This window comes from Erpetoichthys calabaricus, chromosome 5 (assembly GCF_900747795.2).
Source record: "Erpetoichthys calabaricus chromosome 5, fErpCal1.3, whole genome shotgun sequence".
Taxonomy (NCBI): Eukaryota; Metazoa; Chordata; class Cladistia; order Polypteriformes; family Polypteridae; genus Erpetoichthys; species Erpetoichthys calabaricus.
The window spans coordinates 243,706,052-243,732,308 of record NC_041398.2 but is presented as its reverse complement, the minus strand read 5'-3'; the positions used below and the strand labels follow the sequence as shown (position 1 = coordinate 243,732,308).

The following is a 26,257-nucleotide window of genomic DNA, read 5'->3' as shown; positions in this document are numbered from 1 at the left end:
CCTTCCTCTTTTTCTCTTCCCTGGCAGCTCTATCTTCAACATCCTTCTCCCAATATACCCAGCATCTCTCATCTGCACATGTCCAAACCAACACAATCTCACAATCTCTGACTTTGTCCCCAATCATTCAACTTGAGCTGACCCTCTAATGTCCTCATTTCTAATCCTGTCCATCCCCGGCCCACACAATGCAAATCGTAACATTTTTAACTCTGCCACCTCCGGCTCTGTCTCCTGCTTTCTGGTCAGTGCCACCGTCTCCAACCCATATAAGATAGCTGGTCTCACTACCGTCTTGTAGACCTTCCCTTTCACTCTTGCTGATACCCGTCTGTCACAAATTACTCCTGACACTCCTCTCCACCCATTCCACCCTGCCTGCACTCTCTTCTTCACCTCTGTCTAATTATTGAGTAAAATATTTTATTTATAAAGTGCCTAACCCACAATCAGTTTCACAAATAAAAGGACACAAAAGGAACTGTTGCACAGAAAAAACTTAATAAATGGTGGAAAAAATTCTGAACACCAAATAAAGAAAAATAAATAAAACAAAAAATTCTAGGTTAGCTCAACAAAACAATAAACAACGATAAGACACAAAGTGTTACAAGATGATTTACAAATAAGGAACTGAAAAATATATCTATAGACACATCATTTAAATAAAAAGAACATAATTAATAATGTGACTGATACTTCCTGTCAGAATATGACGGACATCTATTTGGAAAACTGTAGCGCTTTTATTGTTGTGAAAGACATTATATGCAGGGTAACGGTTTGTTGAATGACATTTGCCTTCTACAAGCTTTGAACCTCTCTAGGACGTGACAGCATTACAGTTTGAGAGAATTCTAGACAGGAAGAGCCTGAGGGAAGGAAGCAGCCAATGCAGGAGCAAAATAGTGGTCACCAAAGTTCACACACACTAAAAACATGTAGCCTTGATCCCAGAGTCAAATGACTGGAAACACCTCAACTTTTTCTTATTTATGCTAATGGCTACTTCTTGTGGCGTACTCAGTCCAAATATTCCCACATGGCCTTTAGCTACTTTTACATTTCCATACTAATTTGATGATAAGTGATGTGGCAGGTGACTCCATCTTTTTAATAAATTTGGTGGAAAATTAAAACAGCCATTCAATGGAGAGAAAGAGAGAAGTCCTTGTAACCTCTAGTTAACGCATTTGAGTTCTGGTTTACATGCTTTTTAATAAAGGTAAGCATTTTAAGCATGCCCCTGTGATAAACTGGCACCCCAACCAGGGTTGGATCACATCTTGAATACAATCCTGCCACTGTTGGCATTCAAATTCCCAAGATTATGAACTGGATAAGCATGTTACAAAATAGGTGCATTGATTGTAAGACTACAGTATGAAATACTGCTTTAAATTATTGTCCTCTAGATCAGTGATGTATGTTATACTAGCTGAAGAACCTGGCTTTGCGTAAGTAGGTAGGTAGGTAGGTAGGTAGGTAGATAGATAGATAGATAGATAGATAGATAGATAGATAGATAGATAGATAGATAGATAGATAGATAGATAGATAGATAGATAGATAGATAGAGTGAAAGGCACTATATAATAGATAGATAGATAGATAGATAGATAGATAGATAGATAGATAGATAGATAGATAGATAGATAGATACTTTATTAATCCCAATGGGAAATTCACATTATCCAGCAGCAGTATACTGATACAATAAATAATATTAAATTAAAGATTGATAATAATAATAATGCAGGTAAAAAACAGACAATAACTTTGTATAATGTTAAATGTTAACGTTTACCCCCCCCCCGGTGGAATTGTTGACTAAGATGTGCTGGACTCGGAGAGTTTTTTAAAAAGGAAACCTGATATCTACAGGGTTTTAAATTTAGATCTTAATTTACTTATTGCTGGTTTTATTCTCCACTGATGCACTGATTTTATATGGATTATTTATTTATTGAATGAATATCTGTACTGGTGGCACAGTGGTGCACTAGTAGCGCTGCTGCCTCTCGGTAAGGAGGCCTGGGTTCTCTTCCCGGGTCCTCCCTGCGTGGAGTTTGCATGTTCTCCCTGTGTCTGTGTGGGTTTCCTCCCACAGTCCAAAGACATGTAGGTTAGGTGCATTGGTGATCCTAAATTGTCCCTAGTGTGTGTGTGTGTGTGTGTGTGTGTGTGCCCTGCGGTGGGCTGGCGCCCTGCCCAGGGTTTGTTCCTGCCTTGCACCCTGTGCTGGCTGGGATTGGCTCCAGCAGACCCCCATGACCCTGTGTTAGGATATAGCAGCTTGGAGAATGATGATGAGATTTGTACTGCACTAATTTATATTAACACAGCCTGAGTTTTGAAAACAAATAGTACTATTCACTGTTTGCATCTACTCTTGTTGTTCTGTGTCCTTATTGCCCAGTCCATCATCTGTTTATTTATATTGATGTCCTGGGGTCAAGGGAGTGTGCTAGTTGCAGCCAACCTGAATGTCATGAAAAATAAATGGGGAAAATGATGGAAAATCAACACAGCAGCACATTTTTGAGTATCAGAAAAAGTGAAACTGTGATGCAAAGTTGACATGGAGTCTTTTATGGGGAGGTGGGGGACACAAAAATTCTCGGAATCAGTCAATAGCACAGGAGTAAGGTGTAGTATAGTTATTGAATTGCCTATTGTCTGGCTGATCAGTCCATTAAGTGGCATTATGCTGAGCTGATCAAGTATATATCTCTGGATTTTATACTACAGTCCTGCATGTGATATGAGCAATTTTTTTTCTTTCACCAAACCAACATGGGAGATTTTCAAAAGACAAAGATGAATGAGTTTTTTGCTGCTGACGGACTTACCCATTAAAAGAGTCTGTTCCTTGTGGAAATTCAGCAACATTGATCAGGGAAAAAAATCCACTGAAGTGGCCCCCTCAAAACTGGATTTTGCACCATGACAGTGCACCTGTACACTCTGCGTTATCAGTCAAAAACTCTTTTGACTAAAAACAATGCGGTTGTCGCTTCGCAACCCCTATATCTGCCAGATCTCGCTCCCTGTGACTTCTTTATCTTCCCAAAATTGTAGAGAAAAGTCAAGATAAATGACACCTTTTATTGGTTAACTAAAAAGATTACAATATGCAAGCTTTTGAGGCAACTCAGGCCCCTTCTTCAGGCAAGATGTACTGAAGGGAAGAAGATTTGCTACTGTGGAAGAAATCCAGGAAAAAGGCAACAAAAAAGTACAATAAATGTTAACAGGAATGGGAGAAATGCTGGGACAAGTGTATAAATAAAAGTTCTTTTTCTTTAATTATGGGAATTTGTGAGTCCCCCTTTGTAACATGTCATCCCCTGAAACATCTTTTCATTCAATCTGATATCCTTAGGTGATCATATCTGCAACAGCAGTTCTCAAGTTTGATATCTCCTCCAACTAGAAGTCGTTTAGGAATGGATGATATGAAAGCAATGGTTTTATGGTCCTGAGTTGTTTTTCCAGACCATTTATAAACTTTCATCCAACTTAAGCCCATCCTCTCACTTCATAAACTAGAAAATGCAATAAAAAGCATGCAAAATTTCCCACTTTAAAAAAAAAAAGACCCTTAACAAAAATGTGAGCAAAATCCTAAGAATTTCTACATAACAAATCTGTCATAAGTTAAATTTCTAAGGTGTTCAGGTCAAGCCAGTGTTCCTCTCCTGGCTTATGTTTTAAATTGCTTCTTATTGCTCGTTTTCCAATATCTCTTATATGTATTTCTCTTCTGGTTCGTCCTGCTTCCACTTCAAAACCGGTCCCGCCCACACGCAGCCGACACGGCATTTCTCGATTCCTATTCGTCGTCTTCCATGTCATGCACTATACTGGCCTGCTGAGCGTAATACATCCAACAAGTACTCGAGGTGCTGCCACAACGGTAAAGTAGCTTTACCACCTTTGCGGGAGCCACCTGTGTCTTTACAACAGCTTCTTACACAGCAAACATCAGAAGCTAAAAATTATCGTGAACACATTCGAGAATATAACTCTTCTCTAGCGTTTGCTTCCATGGGTGCACAGATAACTCAACCTCCTGGCCATGGACCATACTGTTTTAAAATACACGGGCAAATTTATCACCAAATCTCTCCACTATACGCTAACACTTCTACCTCTCCAGGATATGGACAGATGTATGTTTTTGACATAGCACAAACCACTGAAGTACGCTTACAAAATAAAGCAAATTCTGCATGCAGCGAAAATGTACTTCTCCAGCTTGATTCCATGCTCAGAACCATCAACCGCTACGCTAAATCATACAAACACATGCATGAAGTCGCTCAGTCCAGTCCAACAGCATCTGCATGAATGGTTTTCAATTAAAACCCTAGGCAGGATTTGCGACGATACAATGCCCCAACATGTCACATTGATGTTGCAGTGATTTTCGTCGGAGAAGACGGCAAAACGCCTGCCAAAAGGGACATTTGCATCTATCCCATTGGCAACTCCTGTAAACAGATTTCCATGCTCAATACGAATTGCGATCCTATGGTTTACCCACTTTTATTCCCTTACGGAGACATTGGCTGGCACAAAGATTTACAACATGTTCCCGATAAAAGAACCGGCAAGCGAATAAGGCTTACTCAATGCCAATTTTACGCGTACAGATTACCAATGAGGAATACATTTAGTATTTTGCACTCCAGCGGCAAACTATTCCAACAGTATGTTGTAGATACGCATGTTAAAACAGAGGGCGTGCATCTCAACTATCTCAGATTACATCAACAACATCTGCGTGTGGAACTATTAGACGCACTGCAAGCAAACGCTGAAAATAACAATGTACGTGTAGGCAAAATGATCATATTACCGTCCGCATTTCCAGGAAGTCCAAGATACATGCAACAAAACTATCAGGATGCCATGGCCATAGTACGTAAATTCGGAAAGCCTGATTTATTTATCACTTTCACATGTAATCCTGCTTGGCCGTAAATTCTACACACACACACTGTGTCTTTCAAGAAGTATTTATTTCTTCTTGATTTCTGAATTCCTTTCTCACCGTTTTCCGTTCCTATTCTTACACCACCGTATGCTATGGCAGGTGTCGGCTAGTTTTACATAATTTTGTTATTTGTTTATTATTTGTCTAATTATATATAATCTTTTAATTTTATGTTGCTTTGTTATTATATAATATCTATATAGGTTCCTAGTATTTTGTAGTCGGATACCCAAGAGGCAGGGATACCTGTCAATCACCATTAAGGGACCACCCCAGCACTTTAAAAGGCATGCAGGTAACTGAAGTCCAAGGCAGTTCATTTTGAATGCACTCTGCTGGATTTTCTATGATTTTGACCTATGGCTCTTGACTATTTTTTTGCTTCTATTATTTGAATTTTCTTTTGGATTTTTTTAATCAGGACCCATTTGCTTTGGGTTGCACGCTAGGAAAGTCCATTTTGTATATTTGCTGTTCCTATGAACTATTCAATTGCATGTATTCCTATTCTTCCAATAAATCCTTCTTAGATTAATTTTATTCTTCGTTGGATAGCTCTGTTCAAGTCAGGGGCTATTGGTAATCCCCTACTTTGTGAGGCATTTTGAGTGTTTTTGGGGACATTTTATAATATACTAGCTATGTAAGCCTGTGCTGTAAAAAGCCCGGGCTCCTAGAAACTACTGAAATCGTCTGAAAAAAAATTGAAATGTAGAGTCTGTGGTTTTGTTTTGCGGATGTGCTTGCCCCCCTTCTCTATGGCTAAGCGAGTTTCTCTCTCCTCTGAGGTTTTGTTTTGCCGATGTGCTCGCCTCACTTGTGTATTAGTGGCTAAGCGAGTTTTCCTCGGCGGTTTCACTTTGGTGACAGCGTTGCATTCTTTCAGCTTCATGCCGTAGCCTCGTACTTCTTTCTTCTTCCAACTCATTAACTTGGGGGTGCCTTGCCGGCTCTTTGAGCTTCATTCTGTAGCCTTGCACTTCTGGGCCCTAAAGACAGACACACACAAACTCCCACTTGTAGACGTTTATATATATGATTTATATATATGATTTTTATAACTTTGATTTTGAAGCGCATTTTTGGCCTGGTCAACGCTGAACGCTGGTCAACGCTGAAACCAGACACTCTAATGGAAGCTACAGAAGGATGCTTTTTGGTGGACCTCTTCTGGACAAGCTGGTGGGATTCAGGCCTGCCTTGCTGGCTGCATTTAAAAGGCCTCACACCACTTTGTGAGACAAATCACAAAATAACCAGGTGTCTTAATCTGTTTTTAAAAAAAATATATAACCATCTTCTTTATAATGTCATATGCTGAATGTAAGACTGATTGAAATAAATATGAATATTCTTTTTAACCGAGTACTAGGCAGACACAGAGGCACAATTCATACTGCGTAATAGAATAAAAAAGAAACCATGAAGTCCAAGGAACTCTCTTTAGACCTCCACGATTAAACTGTGGTGAGGCATAGATTAGGGAAAAGGGATAAAATTATTTCTAAAGCTTTCAGAGTTCCCAGGAACATAGTGGCTTCATTGATTGTGAAAAGAAAGAAGTTTGAAACCACCAAGACTATTCCTAGAGTTGGCCTTTGGGCCAAATTGTCTAACTGGTCAAGAAGAGCCTTGGTTAGGAAGGTGACCAACAATCCAATGGTAACTCTAACAAAGTTTCAGAAGTCCCTTGCTGAGAAGGGAGAACCTGTCAGAAAGACAACCATCAATCAGGCACTTATGGTAGAGTGGCTGGACAGAAGCCATCCTCGAGTAAAAAGAATTATGACAGCCCACTTAGTGTTTGCCAAATGACATTTAAAGGACTCCCGTTTGATGAAACAAAAATTGAACTCTTTGGGCAGAACTCCAAGTACTATGTCTAGTGAAGACAAGGCACTGCTTGTCACCTATCTAATAACATCTCTACAGTGACGTATGGTGGTGGCAGCATCAGGCTACAGTATGAGGTGCTTCTCAGCAGCAAGGACAGAGAGACTGATCAGAATTGATGATGAATGAAGTCAAACACAGAGAGGTCTCTGAAGAAAATGTGCTCTAGAGTGCTCACCACCTCAAATTGGGGCAACAGCAATGACCTGAAACATATAACCAAGACAATGGTAGGGTTTGGGACAAATCTCTGACTGCTCTTAAGTGGCTCAGCCAAAGCCCAGATTTAAACCACACAGAACATCTGTGGAGAGACCTGAATATGGCAGTTTATAGACACTCACTTTCCAATCTAACAGATACTAAGAAGGTCTGCCAGGAAGAATGGGATAAATTGCCCAAAACCAGGTGTGGAAAGTTTGCATGTAGTGACTTACCCAAGAAGACGCAAAGCTGGAATTGTTGCCGAAGAGGATGCTACAAAGTACTGAATGAAGGGTCTGAATACTTATATGAATGATAGTTTTCACTTTTGATTTTCTTTTTTTTATAAATCTGACAACTTTTCTAAAAAAAAAAAACATTTTCACTTTGTCAATTTGGGTTATTGAGTGTAGATTAATAGGCAAAAATTGAAAATGTATCAATTTAAAATTATATCTACAACACAATAAAGTGTGCAGAAAGCAAGAGTGCCTTAAAACATTTTGAATCCACTGTAAATATGTAAATGTCTGTTATTAATATTAAATTCAAATAAATACATCATTTTTATCACTGTCTTCATTACTGAGATTTACTAATTTGGAGTAGCAAGCTAACTAGTAAGATTACTCAGTAAGTAAGTACATTTATGCATAGAGAAACTAAAAACTGGAAGGCAGACACATACTGGCTTCAGGCAGAATGCACTTCATTTCATTCAGGCGGCTCACTTGCAGATCATAATTAACTTATTTCAACTAAGATGGTGGTCTGACACATCTTTATCACTTCCTGAAGGAGTGCTTAAGACAAACCTAAAAGCACACACTCAGAAAGATGTTGTTTCGTTTGCGTTCAGCCTATCAGGATTCCATTTTAATGTATTTCTGCAAAGGAGTAATGCAAATATAAATCTGGGCACTTTCAAACTACATTCTGCTTTCTGACGTATCGGCTGAGAAATGAGTCCATTTTGGGGGTGAGCTGGCAATCGAGATACTTTTTCCTTTTTTATTCATTGTGATTCTAGCATGTTTATTTTATTTAGTAAATGAATGTTCTCTACAGTCATGGTGGTCAGCAAATAATATGTAATAATAAAAATAATAATGTAAAATCCTATCAGAGTAATCATAGGTGTCCTGCAACAAAAATACATTTTCCTAAAAGATAATATTACTTTTCATATTAAGAAGGTGGGCATGCTCACCTTTTTTGAATGTTACTAAACTGAATATCTATTAGATAGATAGATAGATAGATAGATAGATAGATAGATAGATAGATAGATAGATAGATAGATAGATAGATAGATAGATAGATAGATAGATAGATACTTTATTAATCCCAATGGGAAATTCACATTCTTCATTATTCTGAGTTTTAATGGTTTCATTATTGCATAAAGAAGGTGGCATGGTGGCGCTATAGCTAGAGTTGCTGTTTCATAAATTCAGGATTGTGGGTTCAAACTCTGTCCCCTGATGTTCCTTGCATGGAGAATACACATTCTCCCTACATCTATTTGGGCTTTTCTCCTAGTACTCCAGAGCAAACTGGTTTGGAATGAATGAACCATTTTTCCTTTGTTGGTGACACCATCTTCTGCCCCATTTGTTATTTTTCCTTGGAAAGAATATTGTATTGTTTGTATGTATGACAGCAGCTTATGTACCTGGTTGACATGATGCTGCGTAGGTGTTTGGAACCAGGGCCATCTTAACAGCATTATAGGCCCCTGGGCAAACCAGTGCACTGGGGCCCCTACCTACACAACCACTCAGCAAGTCACAACATACATAGATTAGCATGGGGCCCCCGGGCAACTGCCCAGTGTGCCCATGCGTTAAGACGGCCCTGGTTGGCTCCCCCTCCAGAAATGACCCTCTATCTGCCGCAGCCAGGTGTTACGTGGGCGACCCCTTGGCCTGGTCCAGCTACTCGGGTCCATAACAATGAGTATCTTACGAGCCGGATCACCCTTGAGGAATCGCTCCACATGGCCGTAGTGCCGTAACTGACGCTCCCTTACAATGCAGGTAATGTGCCTCATTTGGGACTCCATGAGCAACACAAAGTCAAACCAACGTACCCAAGGATTTTCCGGAGAGACACAGTACCAAAGGAGTCCAGTCTTCGTCTCAGGTCACTGGATAGCGTCCATGTCTTGCAACCATATAGCAAAACAGGAATCACCAGGACTCTTAAAGACTTGGGCCTTTGTCCTTTTGCATAGATATCAGGAGCGCCACACACCCCTTTCCAGTGATCTCATGACCCCCCAAGTTCTCCCAATCCGTCTACTGACTTCATAGGAAGAGTCACCAGACACATAAATGTTACTGCCAAGGTAAGTAAACCTCTTGACAAGGTTGACACTCTCTCCTCAAACAGACACACTGCTGATGGCTGTGCCCAAAGTCATTAAAGGCCTGGATCTTGGTTTTTATCCAAGACATTCAAAAGCCTAGACACTCAGACTCCTTGCTCAGTCCCTCAAGCGCCCCGATCAGAACCTCTATCGACTCCGCGAAGATCACAGCATTGTCAGCAAAGTCAAGATCCGTGAATCTTTCTTCACTAACAGATGCCCCACAGCCACTGGACCCTACAACCTTGCCCAACACCCAGTCCATACAAGCATTGAACAGAGTAAGAGCAGAACACACCGCTGACGAACCCCAGAATCAACCTGGGAAAAAATGCAGAGTTCCTGCCTCCACTCTGCACAGCACACACAGTACCAGTGTACAGGTGGGACATCCTGATCCTGGATAGTTATCCTTCCACTAGATCAAATTCATTCTGTCTTTTTGCCATGTAGATATTGCATACCACTGCAGCTTCAAGCGACTGAACTAACCAAGCATATCACGACGGTTTAGTTGTATTGTGCTATATAAACCAGTTTCACTATCCCTGTCAATTCACATTGTCATCACTATCGCTTGATTGAACTAATGGTTTAGTATCAGTTTGTTCTAAAACTCAATTTACATCATTTTTATTTACACAGTGTTGTGTGCCTTGTTTGAAGGGTCTCCCACTCACATTGAATATCAATGAGTTAAATTCATAGAACAATGTTCATGATTTTTTTTGCAGCATATTGTTATTTTATCCACTAGTTGGCAACAGAATACTGTCCCAAGCATTACAGTTTATTTTTGTATAGCCCAAAATCACACAGGAAGTGCCGCAATGGGCTTTAACAGGCCCTGCCTCTTGACAGCCCCCAGCCTTGACTCTCTAAGAAGACAAGGAAAAACTCCCAAAAAAAAACCTTGTAGGGAAAAAATGGAAGAAACCTTGGGAAAGGCAGTTCAAAGAGGAGACCCCTTTCCAGGTGAGGTTAGGCGTGCAGTGGGTGTCAAAAGAAGGGGGGTCAATACAGGGGCCTAGCATTTTACATTAGATCATAACAGCTTAACACGTGAGGCACACTCAGGCACTCGTTTTTACACAGAAATCTGAGCCCAACAGATGCTCAGGGTTGACACCAAGAAGGTTAATTCCTTCTGCACACTGACTAGACAGTAAGAATGTTGTCTCAGTTGTAAACCCCTGAATCCTTTTCAGGGGTTGCTTCCTGTAAGACAGTGTTTCCCATACTGTATTCATAATTAATGTTTCTTTTGTCTGTGTGTAGCCCTAATGTGCCACCATGTTGCCCGCACTGTAAAAAAGTTCAAAGTGAAAATGTGAAATTATAAAATACTTTGACTTACCGTGATTGCCGTTTCTGGATCTCCCGAGCTGTTGTAGGCTGCACCTACACGGTAGGCAGCCTCCCCTTCAATTTTCTTGTCACCTGCTAAGAAAATATATTCCTGGTTATAATCACATTAAACTGTACACCCAGTTTCTAAGTGATAGTAGCATTTACTTGATATTTAAAATTTTATGTGGATTATTAGGCTGCGGCTCCCTTAATTTAACTACAGGCCACTTGGTCCATTGCCTCAGGGGCCCCCTACACCATTTGTGCACTTTTTCTTACATTCATTCCTATGCCTTCTAATTCTTCCAGACAATCACACAGGCTGTAGGGGCTCTTAGAAAAGTTTGCCCCAGGCAAGTTTAAAAACTGAAATCAGCCACTGAATATGGTTTATGATAGAATGAGATGTGATTACAGTCAGCTGCTAAGGTAAAAAAAGAGGACATTATTTCACAGATACATGCTGGGAGTTTCAAACTGTAAGTGCAATTTAGGATCTTGTGTTTCAATAGGATTGTGCACAGTATATTAAAATTTTCAACTGTTTTCCTGTATTATGCATTTATTCCTTTTCTACAGTCATATGAAAAAGTTTGGGAACCCCTCTTAATTCTCTGGAATTTGTGTTCTCATATGCTGAGCTTTCAAAGTAGCAACTTCCTTTTAATATGTGACATGCCTTATGGAAACAGTAGTATTTCAGCAGTGACATTAAGTTTATTGGATTAACAGAAAATATGCAATAGCATCATAACAAAATTAGACAGGTGCATAAATGTTGGCACCGTAACAGAGATATGACATCAATACTTAGTTGAGCCTCCTTTTGCAAATATAACAGCCTCTACACGCTGTCCTCCTATAGCCTCTGATGAGTGTCTGGAGTCTGGATGGAGGTATTGTTGCCATTCTTCATACAAAATCTCTCTAGTTCAGTTAAATTTGACGGCTGCCAAGCATGGACAGCCTGCTTCAAATCATCCCATAGATTTTCGATGATATTCAAGTCAGGGGACTGTGATGGCCATTCCAGAACATTGTACTTCCCTTCTGCATGAATGCCTTTGTAGATTTCAAACTGTGTTTTAGGTTATTGTCTTGCTGGAATATCCAACCCCTGCATAACTTTAACTTTGTGACTGATGCTTGAACATTATCCTGAAGATGTTGATATTGGGTTGAATTCATCAAGTACCCTCGACTTTAACAAGGGCCCCAGTCCCTGAACTAGCCACATAGCCCCACAGCATGATGGAACCTCCACCAAATTTGACAGTAGGTAGCTGGTGTTTTTTCTTGGAGTGTGGTGTTCTTTTTCCGCCATGCAAAGTGCTTTTTGTTATAGACCAAATAACTCAATTTTTGTTTCATCAGTCCAAAGCACTTTGTTGCCAAAATGAATCTGGCTTGTCTAAATGAGCATTTGCATACAACAAGCGACTCTGTGTGTGGCATGAGTGCAGAAAGGGCTTCTTTCTAATCACCCTGCCATACTGATGTTCTTTATGCAAATTGCACTGAATTGTAGAACGATGTACAAGATACACCATCTGCAGCAAGAAGTTCTTGCAGGTCTTTGGAGGTGATCTGTGGGTTGTCTGTCACCATTCTCACAATCCTGCGCATATGCCGCTCCTGTATTTTTCTTGGTCTGCCAGACCTGCTGGGTTTAACAGCAACTGTGCCTGTGGCCTTCCATTCCTGATTCCATTCCTTACAGTTGAAAATGACAGTTTAAACCTCTGAGATGGCTTTTTGTAGACTTCCCCTAAACCAGGAGACTCAACAATCTTTGTTTTCAGATCTTTGGAGAGTTGCTTTGAGGATCCCATGCCGTCACTCTTCAGAGGAGAGTCCAAAGGGAAGGAAGCACAACTTGTAATTGACCACCTTAAATACCTTTATATCTCATGATTGGACACACCTGTCTATGAAGGCTTAACGAGCTCATCACACCAAGTAATCAGCATTGAGCAGTGACAGGCATTCAAATCAGCACAATGACAAGGGGACCCACATTTGTGCACAGCCAGTTTTTCTCATTTGATTTAATTTCATACAACTAAATTCTGCTTCACTAAAAATCTTTGTTCGGAAAACACCGCAGTACTTCTAGGAAATGAAAGACGTACCACTGTTATCTTTTTGTTTTAAAGGAGAGTCAATTATTATGCAGGCTGAGAGGGGTTCCCACACTTTTTCATATGACTATATGTCTGGTAGAACTGTGGACTAGGGCTTAGCAATTCAGCTGGATCTATCAATAAATTCTTCTAGTTTTATTTCATTATAGAATCCATTCATCACAATTTTAATCTTTCAGGACTCTATATGTTAAGCAGCGATGGTTATGGTAAGTGCCTTGAAAAGACCATTTTTGGGGTTACACCGAGGGGAAGCTAGTAAGAGTTATACAATCTTAAACTTGTGCTCTAGAGTGGAGGATGACATATCAGAAACCACCTGTGTCTCTGCTTCTCCTGCCACCAGCAGTGTAGAGAAGATGATCAGCACCCTGGAGGATACACTAGTATACTATCAGCAAATATCAGCTTTTATTTTTGCTAATTTTTTCCAACTTTATTTTTTCAATAGCAATTAATAGAAGATTCCATCCTGGATGCCAACATTCTTACATCTGTTTTGTCCCCTTATTATAGACTACCTGTGTAAGCCCATGCTGTAAAAAGCTGGGGTCCTAGAAACTATTGAAATCGTCAGAAAAAAAACTGAAATGTAGAGGTGTCTGGTAGTTGAAAGGAACTACTCTAGGCGTCTCTCTCCTAGGAGGATTCATTTTGCCGATGTGCTCACATCACTTATGCATTAGCGGCGGGAAGAAAAGTAAAAAGGATACCGTTTGTCGATGTTACTGGCTAAGTGACTTTGTCTTTCTTTGGAGGTTTCGTTTTGCAGACGTGCTGGCCCCGCTTGGATGCTATCCAGTGACCTGAGATGAAGATTGGACTCCTTTTGGTATTGTGGTCTCTCCGGAAAATCCTTGACTTTGTGTCTAATGAGCGGCTTGCTCATGGAGTCCCGAATGAGGCACATTACGTGCATTGTCCAGTTGGAGTGGGAAACCTGGAGTGTCAGTTTCGGCACTACGGCCATGTGGTGCGTTTCCCCGAGGGTGATCCAGCTCGTAAGATCCTCATTGTTGGGGACCCGAGTGACTGAACCAGGCTAAGGGGTCACCCACGGAACAACCTGGCTGCGGCAGATGAGGGTCATTTCCGGAGGGGTGTGACTGGACTGCATGTCTGCCTGGGGGATTGCCAACCGGGATCCTAATTTGTTTTGACGTGTAGTGGGTGCGGCAACGCGTTGTAACAGTTCATGCTCCCCAACTTGACTTGTCTTGTGCCTCGCTTGTGTTATTAGGGGCTAAGCGAGTTTTCGGTTTCCTCACAGGTGGAGCCTTACCCCGACTCCACCTCTCACTTCCAGCCGGACAGACACACACACTTCCACGCGTAGACATTTATATATAAGATGCCTTCTCAAATTAATCTTCCTTTGTGTTCATGAAAATGCTTTGAAATCACTTGAAATCCCGGCATCTCCAGACTCACCAGTAGAAGAAAACCCCCCACATACGAGGTTGAATTTTGTGAGTCCTCCCCATCTCCCCATATTTGGTTCTCTAGACCTGAAAACCTGTTACTTTTAGACTATACGTGGACCATATTTTGTGCAGGAAATTACATCCTTATGATAAAGAGTCAACCAATATGTGTCTTCGGCAGAAATGAGCAGAAAAGCTTGAAGATGTATGTGCCACAATCAATTGACCCTAGGGGTCCACCCCCAATGGGATACGAGGTGTCAAAATTACTCCTTTTTTGCAAAACTTTGGGGGAAAAAAAAGGGAATCGTAATACAGACATGTGAAGTGTTTGTCTGATGCCATTTTAAGGTTGCTGATCACAAATATGAGAATACTTTTGATATCTGCTTTACTTGTGGTTCTATCCCCTCTCACAGACACCCCAGAGGGCTAAAAAATGACAAATCTCAAACAATAAGCATTCAGGGGATCTTTTTAGACTATTTCAAGGTAAGTGATTACAAATGTAATGTTATTTTTGATCCTTTATTAGGGGTCTATCCCTCTACAGACCTCTATCAGAAGGAGAAAAATGACAAATTTCTATTACAATCGAGAATATTCAGACTTTCAACATTTAAAGTGTTCAAATATTTACTGCAACTGTTTTTGTTCATTATGTTCTACTAACCCATGATGTAAATAATTACATTTCTTATGATTACCCTGAACTACAGAAGTTTACGCGAATTCAGATTTTTTTCAGTGAGGTGACCAAAACAAGCTGGCTTCAGGGATGACTCAAAACCAGTGGTTCTTAAACTTGGGGTCTGTATAGGAGAAGCCCTAATCTTTTCATCTGACAGATTTCAGGTAAACAGCCGAGACCTCAAAGACTTTGCCAAGCTGAACTGTGTATTCTGGGAAAGATGAAAGGTAAAGCAGGACCTTAGAATGTTTTATATTGCCAGTCTGTTTGCAGCTTAAAAAGCTTTTAATTCCCGTAAGATTTAACATTTAATTTGTGTGGGTAACATCCCTGTTTTTTGAGAAACTGTAAAAGCTATTTTGCTAGTGGAAAGAAAAGGCAGGTTTGTGTGCTTAATTTGGGCGGAATGACTGGAGACAGTGGCTGCCTTTTATTAAACAATTTTTCATTGTAAATCTCAGTCCAGTTTTCAGTTCAGTTATTCGCTTTGTTTTGTTGCCTTTCTGACAATCTGAGAGGGAGCCACGGACATTAAAATGGAGCTTACTATCTGCTTAGCTGCTTGATTACCTGTTATGGTACTCTGGCAAGAAACCTATCTTTTCAATTTTCAATTAAGGATACAGTACATAATCTTTAATGTAAGGAAATGGCCAATTTGGGAAACGTCATCTAGTACTAAATGAATATAGCATGAATCCCAACCAAGTAGTGTAATTAATTAATTGTATTTTTTATATTTACCGCTATTTGGTATTATGCAAATACATTTTAAGAAGAAGCTTAAATTCAATGCCTCTGTCCAAGTATTGATTACTAGCATAGCCAAGAGGCTAAGATTGATCATTCTTTTGTCTAGCTGCTATCCCTTAAGGGCACAAAGGACACTTTGTGGAATCATCTGTTGGTGGTAAACTGGGCTAAAATAAAAGAGTGAAAACAAAAAACATAGTCCCAGCCTGCTACTAGAAGTCCTCAGGGTTGAATACATGGGGTGCAATACGGACAGTGAGAGGATGCAGATAACAAGCATTTAAGGTGTTTTGCTATTTTATAAGAAGAAAAAGATTGAAGTGACAGGAAAATGACGATAAAATGAATGATAGAGTGCTGAGGAGTCCTGTCTCGTTACTCTTGTTGGACTTTCTGTCATCTATTCTCTCTCTCTCAGCACAAACAGTAGTTTGAACTCAGTGGCTTTATCTATTTGAATGTTTTTTCTCATATACTATCTATATTATGGTAGGGACAGGAATGTCGTTTGTCTGATATTGTTCATGTTTGAAGGATTATTTTTGCAATACTATACAGTATATAATTTGCCTTAACCATAAACTTCCTATTTTCTCTGTGTACTTTTCAATTAATATTATTGAGACCTTGTCTGGGACAGAAAAAGACTTTTAAGCTGTAGCTATTGTGGTAACGTGGTCTCACTATATTTAGCATGGGGAGCTCAAAACCCTTTTTAATGTTGTTCTATGTGCAGGTCAGCCATGTCATTGTGAATGGCATGTGCTACAACACAGAAATAACCAGTAAATTGGGGGCTGCCATTATTTCTTTTTATGAAAGTGGGGTCAAAGTGTAAAAAAATTTTGAGACCCACTATCCTAAATGAGGGGGGGGGGGGGTGGCACGGCGCTGTTGCCTCGCAGTAAGGAGACCTGGGTTCGCTTCCCAGGTCCTCCCTGTGTGGAGTTTGCATGTTCTCCCCATGTCTGCGTGGGTTTCCTCCCACAGTCCAAAGACATGCAGGTTAGGTGCATTGGCGATCCTAAATTGTCCCTAGTGTGTGCGTGTGCCCTGCGGTTGGCTGGTGCCCTGCCCGAGGTTTATTCCTGCCTTGCACACTGTGTTGGCTGGGGATTGGCTCCAACAGAGCCCCCGTGACCCTGTGTTTGGATATAGCGGGTTGGAAAATGACTGACTGACTAACTATCCTAAATGATTTTAATATGGATCAGTCCTATCCAAGTAACCATTGGCCAGAAAGCTTAACATATGCAAAGGGAAAATTGATGGAAGTTTTTAGTAAAGAGGAAAGATAAGCCACACATGTCAAGCATGGGCTTTGTGGGAAACAGTCATACAAATATCTGAGAAGTTTTTGTGAGAAATAAGCAAAAACATCTGATCAAAGGGGAGTATTGAATATTCATCTTAGTTCTCAAAAAGCATGTAAATAAGGTAGAGCATGACAGGCTTGGGATCAGACAATTAGAAGCAGGAATACAAGACACAGTCTGCAGACAAATACAGAATTGGCTTAAACATAGGAAGGAGTGAGTGTCACGATAATAATTGGAAAGGCACCAGTCCAAGCAGACTTTTCTTGTACCTATTTCATTAAATAAGGATCTGGAATAAACAGGAAATAATATGCAATAAAAATCAATTAAGGAACCAAACCAAAATGATTACAAAGTCATTAATAAAAAGGAGAATTGTAACCAAGCTACAGAAAAAAATGTAAGAAAAGGAACAGTAAATGAGTGTGTGTACTATATATATATATATATATATATATATATATATATATATATAATAATATATATATATATATATATATACTATATATAATATACTGTATATATATATATATATATTATGGGATATGGCTGGCCGTTCATTCCAGCCAATACCCCCAGGCTGCCAGATGGAGCCCTCCCTGCAACATGGAGGTGCCCCAAATTCCAGCAGGACCTCATGGACAGTGGAGTCTAAATGCACAGCCCTGCTGGATACCATGGGGCCGCCAGGAGTTGCTGCAGGGAGGCCCAGGGATTTATATTTTCCGTATAGCCCGGAAGTATTTCCAAGTTACGGGAAAGGAAGAAATTATATACTTCTGGGCTGAAGAAAAAAAAAAGAAGTTTCTACCTGATCCGGAAGTGCTGGATAATCACATGGACTGAGGGCTCAGAAGCACTTCCGGGTCAAGGACTATAAAGGACTGTGGGAAATCCCAGACGGACAAGCTGAGTTGGGAGGCAGGGTGGCTAAGCGTTTGGGAGATTGGAGGATTGTTTATTTGTTGTTGTTTATTGAGTATAGTGGAGTGGTGATGCTTTGTGCACTTATTTATAATAATAAATATAAATTTTGGACTTTTATCTGGTGTTTGACGTCTGGTCTGAGGGTTCAAGGGGTCACGGGGACCCAAATTGTCACTATATATATATTATATATATATTATATATATATATATATATTAGTATTATAGTATTTTTATCATATAGTCAATTTTCATATTGTGTTTATGCTATTTATTGCGGAAACTGCAAGAAAATGAAAGGTCCTTTATGAATGAGACTCCTTAATTTGGTCAAAGGACATCACTGTAGAGAGGCCAGAAGGGACTTCTGGGATATTTAAAATCTTGCCCAAGAATAGAAGGAGATGGGGAAAAAGTGAAGCAGGAGAGAGATTGAGCAGCCAACTACGAGGATCTGACGGCAACAACCAGGACCTGATATGGGGAACTTAGAAACCATGAGAAAATCCTGGTGGGAATATAAGAAGGTTGTGATTGAAAGCCATGTTAGCTTGCCTTTGACATCTGATCAGCAGGGGAGATATTTGTGGGACCCCATGCATCGCGGAGAAGAGCCTTGGAAAAATGACTGGCCTCGGGTAAGCTCTATTTCTTCCATTTAAAATTATGAGCTTTTACAGCAAACAAATTGGACAGCGTATTTTGGCCAATGAGCTCTCAGAGGATTAAGGCTTTATTGGAACAGGACAAAATATTTGGGAAATTAAAGACACTATTTTGTATTATGATGAATGTGATTGATTTTGTTACAAGTGTTATGTATTTTTTCTTTCTTTCTCAATATAAATGAGCTGGCATTTTCTGAAGTGTGGTGTTCAAAATCTATCTATCTGATAGATAGTGACATCATCTAATAAAAACCCCTTCATATCTATCTATCTGATAGATAGATATGAAAGGGTCTATATTAGATGACATCACTATGTAATTGAAAGACAAACAAGTACATACTTGTTTGTCTCAAATAAGAAAGCAGAGATGGACTAATACAACATTTTTCTTCAGGGCAGAGAATAGTTTTTACTGGACAAATCTTTATAGGCAATAAATGTTGCAAGACCAAATAGCCAGACAAAACACTTTTTTTTTCTTCTGTAAATACTCTCTTAAACATTCTACTTACTTTCTCGAGCCATTTCAAAGGCTTTTATTAGAGTTTTGATAGCTTGCTCGTGTTCCTTATTTTCAAGCATTTTGTCTGCCAGTAATGTGTAAATTCTCCATAGACTCTCACAGGCTTGTGACTTGTAACTTCTCCCTGTTTCATCCTTCCAAGCTCTTCCAAGTGTTAGATGATGAAATGCTTCATAATGTTCGGCAGCTTTCTCCAGCTGACCTGTAAAAGGCATGTCATATGTCATTAATCATTAACATATTGTTTTATTTCAAGTATTGGAGTTTTTTATAGATACAGAATATATATATAAATATATATATTTATAGATTATAATATCCTACCTGATATTATTTCAGTTTAAATGACAGTTACACCAATTTTATGAAATAAACATGACTAATAAAATAGCTTAGCTCAAGACAAACTAGAGTAATCAGAAAGACACTAATCCAAAGAGCTTTACATGAAAAACATAATTATTTGTTTTTGTGCAACTGAAGCTCCACTAAGTTAGGCAACTCATTTAGTGAGGGTCAGACAATGGGCACTGGTAGGGCAAACCTGCACTTTACAATCAAGGCATAGCTAACCTTCAAATGGAAATTAGTACAACAATCAAATAATCAACAAATCTGCCTTATTTTATCCATCATAAATTTAATAATAAATTAAATCAAGTTATGGCTACCATCTATAAATACTGCCTTGATGAGGGCAAGTGTTTTATTTTTGTAAATATGTTAGATCACTTTGCAGAAACTTGTTTTTATTTTGACATTAAGGAGTCAAATTAAATCCCCTGTGATTCAATATATCCCCCTTAATAAAAGAACAAGTGCCTGAGTGTCTGTCTGTTCATCTGGTTTCTATATTTCTGTCATTCCAAAAGATGGCAGATCACAAACATTTTTAGTAATGAAAATTGCATTTCTCATCACAAACATTAACACTGCTTTCATGAATCCTATACCAAATGGCATATAACAGAGGCATATGCATTGCATTGTGCACTGCAGACATTAACGCTGAGGTCTACTTTGATTACTTAAGAGTTCAACCTGTCTTAAACGGGTGGCACAGCTACTTATATACATAAAAGTATTTAGTTATATAGTACTTCTGATACACCTATTTTACAGATGCAAATTTCCTGGACTGAAGCCAGGTAATACAGTTATTCCGCCGTAATAAGACATACATTGTTTGTGTCTGTCTGGCTGCTATGTCTCTGTCATTCCAAAAGATGGCGCGTCACCCGCATTTTTAGTAATAAAATGCAATGCACTGTCGTTCTCATTGCTGCTTTTTTGAATCCCATACCAAATGGCACATACCAGACATATACAGTACATTGCATGGTGCACTGCAAACGTTAATGATGAGGTCTAAGTTGATTTCTTAGATTTCAACCCATCTTACATGGGTAGCACAGCTAGTGTTGTATAATGGGTAAATTTGAAAACTTCCAAGGGGTTGAATACTTTTAATAGCCACTGGAGAATTAGTAGTGAAAAAGAAAGAAAGAAAAAGAAAGAAAGAAAGAAAGAAAGAAAGAAAGAAAGAAAGAAAGAAAGAAAGAAAGAAAGAAAGAAAGAAAGAAAGAAAGAAAGAAAGAAAGAAAGGCACTATGAGAGATAGATAGACAGATGTGAAGGCACTATATAATATATAGACAGATAGATGTGAAGGCACTATATAATATATAGACAGAAAGATGTGAAAGGCACTATATGATAGATAGATAGATAGATAGATAGATAGATAGATAGATAGATAGATAGATAGATAGATAGATAGATAGATAGATAGATATTATTTCCAGGGGGAAATTCAGCTTTATACAGAAGCACATTAAATAAATTAATAAATACACATACACACATGCACTATGGTCAGAGCAAACACCAGAATCATTAAAAAGAAAAAAAAATTAAAAAGAAAGAAAACTTCTGACTTGGCAGGCTACAGAGTTGTTTTTTGTCAGTAATTGTATGCCTGTGAATTAGTTCAATAAACAAGTACAATAAAACTGAATTTTGCAAGAGAAAAATGAAAGGCCTGAAATGCTTCTTTATTTAATTGAGGCAATTTTATGTAAAGATATGGTACAGATATCATACTTGTGTTTGTTTCTTGAGTATAGTCGTGTTTTTTTTTTTTAAAATTTAAAGTAACAATACTTCATGGTATTTCTGCCAATTCAGACTCCTAAAATTTTCTAAGATTTACTGTAATTAATAGATGGAATGAACATTAATGGTAGCAGTGCCATTCCCCTCTTCATTCATTACAACTGCTCTTTAGTAGTCCTGAAGTCCTCCTTCTGAACCTCTCTCTGGTTGACCCCAGATATTTCTACAAATCTTAGCTCAGTACCCCGTTAAAGAGTCAGATGGCTTCCCCCTAGTAGCCTATTCTGTTGTGATCTCTCTTGTCTATTCTCCCAACCTGTCATTTTCTTGCTTTGGTGCCTGGGAGTAAAATACATCCAGGGCACCTGAATCAATGCAAAATTTAACTTGATCTCCGACTCAACTCAAAATGCTCCAGTCCTTTCTTGCGAGATGTCGACTACTTAAATCTTTACTTATAACCACTGTCAGCTAGTGTTAGGGTTCCCTTTGACAGAACTAACAGTTTCGAAAACACACCTTTTTACGACTTACTGAACATTGTCAGAGTCTAATATTTCTCTCCAACTTTTACTAGCATGGTGCCAAGGAATAGTGACATGTTGCAAGTTGATTAACAGATACAAGTAACAATTTCACTGTACTTTATACATGTGGTGATAATCACTATAAAAACCTGTTACCTCACGACTGGATTATTGAAATTCTGCTTTTAATTGTCTTCCTGATCAAACTTAACTTGACTGACTTCTGACATGGGCTGTACAATAAGTACAGATAAGCAAATCAATTGGATTATGTTTTAAAGTCTCCTTCTTACTCGCAAAGATGTTAATTTCCGCACTTCTGATAAGTGGCCATCATTACTTTTATCTTAACTGCTTGTCAGACAACCAAAATCTTCTGACCGTCTCAAATTCAAAACACCTACTTTGATACTGCTTAAACCAGTGATTCCCAACGTGGAGTGCACGCCTCAAAAGGGGGGCAATTTGAGAATTTAGGTACGTTAAAACAATTTATAAAATGAAAAAACAGAAATTCACTGTTAAAAATGATAGAAAAAAAATAAACAATTTTAATTTTTTTTACAGAGACATTTATATATGTCTATAAACATAGAAAGGATGGTGAAGAACCCTTTAATTTATGATTTTACAACCAGCTTGGGTTTTTCTACTTAGAAATCGTTTTTTACCTTTAAAATAATATGAATTGTAACAATGATTATAAAATATAACAAAAATATAAATTGATCAAAATATTACAGAAAAAGCTGTCATTAAAATTATTTTATATTTATGAATATCATGTCTGTTATATATTTTCAAAACATTATTTGCTGTATTTTCATATTACTTTATATTATATAATATATATATATATTTTTTACAATTTCTTAGTGATTTCCTTTGTCAGTACTTCAACTATCCTTTCCCTCTTTTGTTTCCATGTTCTTTGGAAGCTTGTTTAGACCAAATTAATGAAATTATGGGCTTCCTCCATGTGAGTAGGAGTTCACTTTTTGAATAGGTAATAATAAGAATAAGGTACATGTTACAGTGGGGGACATCATGATTTTAGAGAGGCCTAGGTGGGGCATGGCCAAAAAAAGGTTGGGAACCACTGGCTTAACGAATACTTCACCTAAAAATAATATTGTGTTTATGTGTGATTACACCATGTTGCTTGTAGTGGTGGCCAAGCAAAATTGTTAATCTTATGTTTTCTTGCAGAACGAGAGAAAACAGCTTATGATATAATTGAATACAATGCTGAGATGTTCTGTCTAATAGCAAGAATATGAAAAATGACCATGAAAAAAAAAATTCTCATAGCCACCATGTTGCACAATCCATGTATTTGTTATCTATCCATATGCTCAAAACGTGCAATTATTAATACTTACCTGCAGAAAACGTGGCACACAATATAAACAAGAAAAATGCATTCCCATAAAACAGTGCATCTCAATTGAAGACAGGGTTCTTGACCAATGAATGAGGGGGAGAGGCGGGCCAAAATTTTTTTTTTACCAGGTTAAGTGCAGTTTTGGATCCTCAGATGTTTAAAACCGAGGAACATTTATTTTAGCCTGGTGTTTGTATACATGTCAGTGGAAAATCAAAATTCTTTTTCATTTCTTAAAATTACAATTAATATTGGAAAATAATGTGTTTTATTTTTGCAATATGTAGAGCTCTTTGACGAATACATCCCAGCAAAAACAGAACATTTTATAACAAGCGGTTTCTGAAATATCTGCACTGAATGTACAACGGGGATGATGGCTCGTGACCTCGCAGCAAGTATGAAGAGACATTTATTACATTAGCATGAAAGCTTATCCTGGTGAAGCCTTTTTATTTATAGTACTAGGGGGCTTCCCCCTGCACGCTTTGCTCGCCAACCCCACTGTTCTGTCATTTCACCCGAGTAATATTTTCCATTTAATTACACTAATGCGATCTTTACTATGCATTTTTTTGAGACTTTCAAATTTTCTTACTTCCATTATCTCTAAACTGCTCTGCATGTGTATCGCACCAGCGTTTTTGAATTCTTTAACCCGTTCTACTTTGTCTTTTTCCGGCCCCTGGGGCGTGGCTAAATCTCTGGGCACAAAGTCTATTCTCGCGGGACAGGCTGATTATTACTTTCCTTATTTTCAGAATTTGCACATAGATTATATTTGTTCTTTTTTTGCTTTCTTTTTTGCATTCTTTTCTCTCCAACGCTTTTGGGTCTCTTTTCGATGTGCTGCTCTTTCTTCTTTCCTTAGTTGTTGACGTGTCATCTAGAACGTATAAAATTTTAAAGAGCTGAGAGCACAGGAAGTGTGTCTGCCAAAAGCATTCCAACAACTGAGAGGTTAGATGACTGTGGTCTTGTTTGAAAATAGTTGTAAGTAGGACGTGACTTGCAAATATCACCGTCTCACGCGACTTGCTTCCAAAGGTTGTAAGTATGACGTGAGTTGACTGTTTCGTGGAAATTTTCCATTGCCATATTTACCATGTACCGTATGGTGTAAATGGTGCAGCTGAACCAGGTTCCACAAAAAGGGGCTCCCAAAATAAATAAAAAAGTTACATCCATATATATATATATATATATAATATATATATATATATATATATAATAGTATATATATACACACACAACAATAAAAATAATAATAAAATAGCAATATTAGAGGCAGGCAGGATACCTTACCTCTACTAAGTATAGAAGCAGATGTGATACATAAGATTAGTTTTGAGGAGACTTTGAGTTTAGAAAAAGTAAGAGAAAACTTTTCAAATATAAATAAAATGTAAGTATACAAAAATATACTTACATATAAAAATATATATATATAAAAATATTTTTCATTTTGCTGTATGTCTTGTTTCATTGTGAAAAATAAAATTTAATTTTACGGTTGATTATCCATCCATCCATCCATTATCCAGCCCGCTATATATAGGTCTTAATCTGGCCCTGTATTCGGGGAGAAACTGGTTGTTGTAAAATGTTCGACTGTATGTTTGCTGGGTTGAAGTCATCCAGGAGCTCTACACAATGCAAGAAAAGCATACTTTTCCAATGGAATTTATAATTTAATGAAATGAATATATTTTTTGATTCTCCACAAACACTGATAAAATCAGCATCTCTCAATGCTTTAAACATTGCAGAATCGTAATCCAAATTTAACCTCACTAAGCTAACATTTGCACAGCAAAAATAAAAACACTTGGGAGAAACTTCCCCACAACAATATACTGTCATAATCTGCAACTTGAAGAGCCAAACTGTGCCAACAAACATTGAAAATGTTATTGTAAAGGCCTTTACTTCACTATTGGCATGTAGACTTATCTTGCTCAACTGGAAGAATGTTAACTCACCTATTTTAAGTTAGTGGATAACAGATATTAGATATTATCTGAAATTGGAAAAAAATCAAATTCTCACTTAGAGGATCTGTTCAAAACCTCTTGAAAACCTGGCAGGATCTGATAAATAGCATCTTAGAATAAGCATTTCAATTGAGGAAGCGGATTCTCTTCCCCTTTTTATTCTACTAGGGGGCTCCACCCCCTGCTCGCTTCACTCGCCCACCCCCGTGTTTGGTTGACCGGATATACAATTTAAAGAGATTGTTATTTTCATGGGTATTGTTACATATGCATTATTTTCACTTTTACTTTAAAAACTTTTGTAAAAACAATACTTGTCCTTTATTTCCAGCCCCGTGCGTGGTTACATCTCTTTCTTCCAGGCCGTATAACGCTGCTCGCGTTGTGAAGCGGGGTTGCCCGTCGATGATTTTAAAGACTGTACAGCTGCTGTCCTTTTTGCACTTCGTGTCTCTGCTGCTTGCATTGTGATCATAAATATACACCTGACTGAATTGTGTTTTCTTTGAAATTAAACTTGTCGTTGCTTTAACTGTTGCGGGACCACAGATTCTCATAGGGTATGGTCCATTATTGTGTAAATCTACGTGTTGTGCATTGAATGATGCGAAGGCGAAAAGACTTTGTTTTCTGTTCTTTGCCTTTTATTTCTGACCTCGCTTTGTCCTGCTATTTTTTCAATTACACCTGGTCCTGATGATTAATGCCCTTTTGTTTGCGCTAATGCGATCTTTTAGTCGTCGACGTTTCATTTATAACGTATTGTCCTTGATACGCTTTATATGCACTGAGACCCTTGGATCTGTGTGTGCTTCATGCCTTTACACTACTGATTTTTTTGCTGGCCGTGCTCTGATATTGCTTGTAAGTAGGGCATGTCTTGTAAGAATCTCATGTTCTATATCCCCGTTTTTTATTTGTCTTCCGTGATCTTAATGTGAAGATCGCATATCGTCTCCTAGTCAT

General features: G+C 38.4%; 1 protein-coding gene across 1 annotated transcript in view; it reads right to left on the bottom strand.

Annotated features, from left to right (window-relative positions):
- ttc29 (tetratricopeptide repeat domain 29) overlaps positions 1–26,257 on the bottom strand; it is a 225,685-nt gene that overhangs the window by 84,695 nt on the left and 114,733 nt on the right. Inside the window, exons 6-7 of the mRNA XM_051928172.1 lie at positions 19,261–19,473; positions 10,828–10,913 (exon numbers count right to left, since the gene is read on the bottom strand). Coding sequence (XP_051784132.1) covers positions 10,828–10,913; positions 19,261–19,473 — 299 coding nt within the window. The remainder of the gene's footprint in view (positions 1–10,827; positions 10,914–19,260; positions 19,474–26,257) is intronic.